General features: G+C 38.2%; 1 protein-coding gene across 1 annotated transcript in view; it reads right to left on the bottom strand.

Moving 5' to 3' along the window:
* TMEM55A (transmembrane protein 55A) overlaps positions 1 to 8316 on the bottom strand; it is an 86027-nt gene that overhangs the window by 18671 nt on the left and 59040 nt on the right. The window contains exons 3-4 of the mRNA XM_006859225.1: positions 4623 to 4729; positions 3362 to 3485 (exon numbers count right to left, since the gene is read on the bottom strand). Coding sequence (XP_006859287.1) covers positions 3362 to 3485; positions 4623 to 4729 — 231 coding nt within the window. The remainder of the gene's footprint in view (positions 1 to 3361; positions 3486 to 4622; positions 4730 to 8316) is intronic.

Below are 8316 nucleotides of genomic sequence, written 5' to 3'. Positions count from 1 at the left end.
TAAAAAGAGACTTATTGATATTAATATTTAAGAGCTCTTTAAAAAATGTAGAAGGAAATGGAAAATAAGTAAATAAATAATCCTAGCTCCTGACTGTACTTCTAGAAAAATCTCTTTTACAAAAGAAAAACAAGTAGAAAAAAGTGAGGGAGAAACAGATAAAATGGGGATAAAAAATATGTAAGGCATAGAGAAGACTATGACTTCAGAAAAAAATACAATGAACAGTTTCAGAATGATGCCATGAATAAAATGCTGTAAAAATGGAAAACTCAACCAGAGAATAATGGAAAGTTCTTGAATATTAAGTTAGATCATCTGAAATTGAAATTTTTAAGGAAACTTGCATTGTAAGGTCAGATTTTCAAACTCACCAGCTACTCCTTGGAAACTGTATACAGGGTTGTTATAAGTTGGAACCGACTTGATGGTACTTACCAACAACAACAAAAAGTTGAGAAAGTACAGAAATTAAAACAAAAAGACTGAATTAAAAGAAAACAGGAACAGACAGAAAGAAAAAAAAGTCGCAGGCCTAACAGAAACCATTCTAGAAAAACAAACCAAACAAAATTAAGTGGAGAAAATATATAGGAAAATTTACCAAGACTGAAGTTTATGAATCCACTTTAAGAGGGTCCACTGAATAACTGGAGTCCTGGTGTGGCACTGTAGGATAAGCACTGGACTGCTAACCTCAAGGTCATGGATTCAAATCCATCAGCTGCTCCTCGGAAACCCTACACAGGGTTGTTATGAGTCGGAACTGACTCGAAAGCACTTACCAACAACTGAAAGATTAGACAATAAGTGCAAAAGGACCCCTATCAAAACACTGTTGTTGTTGTTAAGTGTCATTGAGTAGGTTCCAACTTACAGTGACTTCAGAAGAGAGGCTGGCATGTTGGAACTGCCGACTTTGCGGTTCAAACTGACCATGAGGTCCAGTGCTTATCCTATAGCACTACACCAGGATTCCTATCAAAGCGTCTCCTCATGAAATTTCAGAACACTGGAGAAAATAAAAGAGGAAAAAGAAATATAAGGGAGAATAAACAGGAAAATATAAACCACATAGAAATGATCAAAGTCAGTATAAAAATACAAACACTATGTGTTTTTATTGTTTTGTTTTCTGTTGTCTTTTGAATTTAGAGGAACCCCACCAGTGTCCAAAGTCACAAGAGGACAATAACAACAGAACAACAAAAGCACAGAGCATTTATATTTTTCTAATTGGGTAAATAATGTTCACAGCTAAGCCAAGCAATATACTGCATTTTCTCTCCTGTATAACTTAAAAATTTCCAAATAATTGCCCATCTCCTTTCAGATTTATTTAATTTTGTATGCACAAATCACTAATTTCTCCCATATTCTTGAATCAAAATTATACAGGAGTCCTGGTGTGGCCTGTAGCACTAGGCTGCCAGGTTGGTTTGAACCATAAGGTCAGTGGTTCAAACGCACCAGTCACTCATCAGAAACCCTATACAGGGTCACTATGAGGCACAACTGACTCAAAGGCACTTAACAACAACAACAATCTTTACAGAAGCAGATTCTCAGGCCTTTTGTTACATAGTATGTGGGTGTGATTAAACCTCCAACCTTTCGGTTACCAGCCCAACACACACCACTTGTGCCATAACCCAAGGACTTAAAAATGGAAACACTAAGTGTTAACTGAACAAATATTACGACTATTGGAAGCCTGGAAGTGGGGACTGAATACGAGTGGTGTGAAGGCTACATTCTGGCTTGTATTTTACAAGTTGGTAGGTAATGCCTAGAAATGATTAAGCAAAAAGAAAGAGTGTGAGCAAATAATTTAAACACATGGAAGTAAATACCAGAAGGGCATTTGAAAGTTGAAAGTACTGGGGGATGAGAACTGGGGTGGAGCTAGATAATGAAATGATACCCATTTTCCCCTATAAGCTTTATAGTTCTGATTGACATTTGCAACTGTGTATGACTTGATGTACTAAAAGTAAAAATTTGTTGTTGTTGCTGTTAAGTGCTGTTGAGTCAGTACCGACCCATGGAGACCCTGTATAGGGTTTCCAAGGAGCGGCTGGTGAGCTTGAACCACCGACCTTGTAATTCAAACCAACTTTGCAATCCAGTGCATTAACCCACAGCACCCCACGAGGACTCCTATATATGTGTGTGTGTGTGTGTGTATCCATATAAGAAAATTTTAAAAATTTAAAGCAAATCACCTACTCTTTCTTAAGTTTGTTCATCCATTAGTGACAGTGGTTTTACCGCTGCTAGCTCAGCCATTTCCATTCCTACAGCCTGGAAGTTGGAAGCACCTTTTAATACTCACATTTTAAGGGAAAATTTCTTGTATTCAATGAAGACTGAACAACAAAAGAAAATTTCTTACCATTCCTGAGTGGAGCACGATGGCTCTAGAGCATAAGTGCTATACTGTGAATCACAAGGTCAGGGGCTTGATCCCACCAGTAGCTCTATGGGAGAAAGATGAGTCTTTTTGCTCCCAGAAAGATTTACAAACTCGGAAACCCTACACAGGGTCGCTATGAGTCGTGACATCACTTAAGAACCACCATTCCTTATGGAGCCTGTTATCATACATTTAAACTTAATGTGGAAACTGTTGTTGTTGTTAAGTGATTCCAACTCATAGCAACCCTGTATAGGGTTTAGGAGGTGTGACTGGTAAGGGTGAACGGCCAATCTTATAGTTCAAACCGACCTTGCAGTCCAGCTCATTAACACACAGCGCCACACCAGGACTCTAGATATAAAACAAAAACTCCTCTAACTCTTTGTGATATCAAATTATTTAAATTTCCTTACTTTCTATATGAAGCTTTATGTAACTGTCGAGATTAGAGTTTAATCTAATTCAATAAAGTTTTAAAATCAGAGAGGATAAGATACATTATAATAAGAATCTTTTGTGAATCTAAAGGCATAAAATAGGGACATTTATGAGATTGTCCACCTTGTGCTCTGCTGAGGTGAGACTGGGGCTAAGCATCCGGATATAAAAGGGTACCGTTTCTCACTAATTCACCCAAAGGGGCTCCTCTGTGCAACTGGAACAACCAGAGGAGGCACCTATGATCTAATTCACAAAATGTGCTGCAGCTCTGAGAATGTCATAAAATTAATCACCTCTTACATTCAGAGTTTCATGTACTCCTCTTTCCCCACTATTCCTATGCTACAGACAGTCCCTAAGTAAGGATCGAGACTCTATTCTAATCTCTTTTGACCACTTTTTACTCAAGCAGCACATGAGAATAAGGGCAATTGTTAGCGCTATGTGAACATGACCTATATTTACAGGCCGATGTCACTGAGACAAATGTTTGCTACTTACCAGGAATGTGTTTCCACAGTGCCCGCACACGACTCTTGTACCTTCTGGTTGGATTGGCAATGCAGGTTGAGCTGGTTGTTCTTCAGAAATAAGCATTACTGGACCAAGGTTAATTATGCGTCTACTATGGAAAGAGGAAACAATTTCATTATCTCACAAATGAACTGTGGGCAAAACCTGTAATATATGGTTTATGACAGAATGTACCATTGAAAATACATTATACTTGTTTTATAATTTAATTGTTAAGCTTTGGAGCCCAGATAGTATTATTAGTAATAATCAGTCTTTCAAGAGCAAAAAATGAGGATTTTTCGGATACATGGGATAGAAATCATATATTTAAGTATTGGTCTTACCCAATGCCCTTAGGAGGTATTTAACTGCCATTTCCAAAGTTTTATATGTTTAATATTCTTGTTATTCCCTGCTTAGGATTACTTGAATTTGGTAGAAAACTAAATAAATTGAGTTAAAATATTACAATACCAACATATATGTATATGTACTATGAAGGTACCAGGATGAGTAATTACCAAATATCTCTGCAGTGGTGAGGATTCCTACTTAATCAGGGTCTGGGTTCATCAACAAATAAGGTTACCAAATATTCATGCAATGGTCAAAAAGCAATAAATCACAGAAAATCACATAGTTGAGGTCCTGATATACTTGCATCTGAGTACATCCATAATGACATCTGCATGTGTAAACTATTCAAGAATTTATTAGATAGATTCAATAGAGACTAGGATAGCATATAATGAAGTATATAATGACACAACACTAACAGGCCATCTTAAAATAAGTTTAACGAGTCACTTATTTATTATAGTGTATAAGTACTTAAATATACTTATTGTGCTCATTCAGAATACTATGTCTTACAAACACCTTGTTGTTGTTGTTAAGTACCGTGGAGTCGGTTCCGACTCATGGTGACCCTGCACAGGGTTTCTGAGGCTATAAATCTTTACTGGAGCAGAATGCCTCATCTTTCTCCCACAGAACTGCTGGTAGTTTCGAACTGCCAACCATGAGGTTAGCAGCCCGATTCATAACCACTACACTACCAGAGCTATGGCCATTAAACTCAAATCAAGCCTATCATTCCTTGAACAACAACAACAAAAATGTCTAGGACCTGTAACTAATTTGAGGACAAAGACTCTGTCTAGAACAAACTGAAACACATAATGAGCCTTTAATAATTAGTTATTGAATGAATGAATTAATTAACAAATGAATCTTTATCTCTTACCAGTTAGGTCTTGGACATCCTATTCGTCGAGATGTATCCTTACAAATGAGGAGACAATTACAAGGGCATCTAACATATTTCTTCCCTGTTGGGGGGTTTTTGATTGGCTAGACCAGAAAAGAAAATTCAAATACAGCAAATTAATCAAAGTATGGATTGCCAATTTTTTGTGTTTAAAAACAAAATGATTCCTTTATATCTAAGGTTTCTCACAATGCCACTCAAGAACAGTTTTAGGAGAGTGGTTTCAAATAGCACAAATGTTGGCAAACACTCAATGACATTTAGGGGCTACAGAGATTTAGTTATCATGGGTATATTTCAAATACTGGCCTTTTAATATACTTAAAACATATAAAAAGTTATTTTCTCTTCAAAGCTAACAAGACCTCTATCTGGCCAGGTGCAAACATTCACAAAAAGTTTTGTTACCAGTCTGCAAAGAATAAATACAGCAGTCCCTGGTTATGAACAACTGACAAACGAACGTTTATGTTTGTCTTTTAATAGGATATAAATTTGCCTTCACTTTGAAAGGATGAAACAACTCCTGGTGTTGTTGTTAAGAGCTGTTGAGCCAATTCCGACTCCTAGTGACCCTGTATAGGGCTTCTGAGGACCTACTGACCTTTGGTTCACAGCCCAGTACTGATCCTACAGCACCACATCAGAAGTCCCAACAAATACTTTATCATAATCACATTCACTTTCTATGCATGTAGTTTATAAAACACTGAAGAGTCTTTGAGGATTTATTGTACTAACCGAAAAAAACAAGCTCACTGCTATCAAGTTCATTCTGACTAAAACCCAAAATGAAACCGTAGAACTGCTCCCTAGGGCTTCTGAGACTGTAAATGTTTACAGGAACAGACAGCCTCATCTTTCTCCTGTGGAACAACTGATGGGTTTGAATTACTGACTTGCAGTTAGCCTTCCAATGCTAGCTCATTACATCACCAGGGCACTTTTTTGCACTAAAGTAAGTCCTGGTGTAGTGTTGTGGGTTAATGCACTGGACTGCAAAGTCCGTTTGAACCACAACATTGGTGGTTTGAGCTCACCAGCTGCTCCTCAGAAACCTTATAGAGGGTCGCTATGGGTCGGAACCAACTCGCCAGCACTTAACATCAAACAACAACAAGTCTAAATAAGAACCACATGTACCTGGTCCAACTTAACTTACAAATTCTAAAATACACAGGATGGATCTCGTTCCTTATATGTGCCATAATAATAGTAGGGGAAGATGAGTATATGATAAATCTGAACTAATCGTAAGCTTTATTATTAGAATGTAAGAAGTGACTTATGTATTTAGTTTAGTTATATATTCTTTAGTTTTTTAATAAACAACACGAAGGAGCTCTGGCAGCGTAGTGGTTACAAAATCGGGCTGCTTACTTCATGGTCAGCAGTTCAAAACTACCAGCTGTTTCATGGGTCATTATGAGTCGGAACCGATTCCACAGCACATAACCACCACCACCAATACTTCTTAAGAGTCCTTAGTGTGGTACTGCAGGCTAATGCGCTGAACTGCGAGTTTGGTTTGAACTACAAGGTTGGTGGTTCAAGCTCACCAGCTGCCCCTAGGAAACTCTATAAAGGGCCACTATGATTCAGAACTGACTTAACAGCACTTAACAATAACAACAACAACAATAGTTCTTAACACTAACATTGTTTTGAAACTTAAAAGCAAGAATAACATTAAAAATGCCATTTAATTAAGCTTGAACTAGGCAGAAGAGCATGGCACATCTGTGGTATCCCTGTTACAAACACTTAATCTGAGTCCATCATGAAGAAACAGCAGACAAACTCAAAATGAGGCACATTCTACAAAATATTTTGCCCGCATTCTTCAAAAATGTCAATTAATAAAGAGAACTAAGTTTGAGATGAAGAGATAATACAACAACATGACAATCAAATGTATCCTATGATTTTAGACTGACTCCTGAACCAGAATTTTATGATTTTTTTTGCATAGGGAACATTAGTGAGACAACTGAGGAATCATGGATGAAGTCAGTAGCATTATATAAATACGAACTTCCTGCTTTTGATAACTGTATTGTGATTATACAAGTGAATGGCTTTGTTTATAAGAAATTCACTCTGAAGTGAATAAAAAACACCTTTCTACAATTACCCTCAAGTGGCTCAGAAAAAAAAGAACTTTTACTTATTTAGAGAAAGCAGGTATGGTAAAATATTAACATTTGAGGAATCTGGGTGACGAATATATGGAGATTCTTTGAAGTATTATTTTTGTAAATTTTTCAGTACATTTGTGATTATTTCAAAATAAAAGGATTAAAGTATTTTATGTGACATCATAGAAATATATAAAAGTTAGCATCTACAAATCAAAACAACAGTGAGATATCATCTAACACCAGCAATAACAGCGAAGTTCAAAAAAGCAGAGGACAATAAATGCTGGCAAGGATGTGGGACCCTCTTATACTGTTGGTGAGATTGTAAAAAGGTCCAACCACTTTGGAAAAGAGTATGGTGCTTCCTCAGAAAGTTGGAAATAGAAATACCTTATAATCCAGCAATTCCTCTACTTGGTATAAATCCACAAGAAATATAAGCCATGAGTTCACTGGGGAGCCATCAAGGAAGCAATCAAGTCCCTTCAGGACAAACCCCCTCCCAAGACTGAAACTCAAAGGGAATACATGAGCAGGCATGTAAACTTGCTGGCGACCGTGTTGGTCTACTGGTGAGAGAAAATGGGGGAAAAGCAGCAATGAAGAGGTTGGCTGAGTCCGACCAAGTTACATAGACTCCCATCAACCTGGAGTATGGGGAAAGCTGGTTGGCCTGAAGTATGGTGAGACCTGAGGACTCCTGAGCCCATGGCCATGGAGGGCTAGAGCTGAGAGTGAAGCATGAGGATATGCACAAGGGTGCCCAAACTTGCAGATAGTGCCCATTGGACCTAGCTTCAATGGCTGGATGTTCAGAACCCGACTAGAGGAAGGAAAAGGGGTGGTGGTGGAGTTGTTTGTTGTTTTTTAAGAAAACAAGTGTAAATTGCTACAATCTGATGACCCTGACCTATACTTATGGATGTAGTGGCTTAAAATGCCAACCAAGAGGGAAATAATCTTTACAGCAAGTATCATCCCCATCCCTTCTGTAAGCAGGGTTGATAGCGATGGAAAACTTAGACACTGGCTACCTAAAATGGGGAGGGGAAGGCTGTAAAGGCATGAAGTGACTGGCTTACAAGTTTTCAAGAGGGAGTTTAGATTCAGAGTGTGCGGGGGTGGGGTGGGGTTTAGAATCCCCACTGAGTGGTTTTCATCCTGTCTAGCAGGACTGGTGAAAAGAGATGGGGACAAGACTCTCATGATTCGATAGTAATTGTTATCATGACTAATTGTGATTGTTGCAACTGTAAAGGTAGAAATTTTGTAGCAAAAAGGGGTGAGTGGTTGATCTTACAGTCCTGGAGTGGAGTACCCTGGGACCATCAAGATAGAAGAGCAGGTGTGGAGTGTGGGACCCTACACAGAGAAGCAGCGACACCAGAGATGGAGGCAGAGATGATGAGATAGAGAGACAAAGCACCTGAGGATTCTAGACTAACAGAGGGAGAGGGGATGTGTACTGATGGCCAGGGGGCAGGGTATGCCCTTTGGCTGTTTGAATGATTGTATATTCCTGAGTGTTT

Source organism: Chrysochloris asiatica, unplaced genomic scaffold (genome assembly GCF_000296735.1).
Source record: "Chrysochloris asiatica unplaced genomic scaffold, ChrAsi1.0 scaffold00031, whole genome shotgun sequence".
Lineage (NCBI taxonomy): Eukaryota > Metazoa > Chordata > Mammalia > Afrosoricida > Chrysochloridae > Chrysochloris > Chrysochloris asiatica.
The sequence above is the reverse complement of the archived record's forward strand: the minus strand, read 5'-3'. Positions and strand labels throughout refer to the sequence as shown.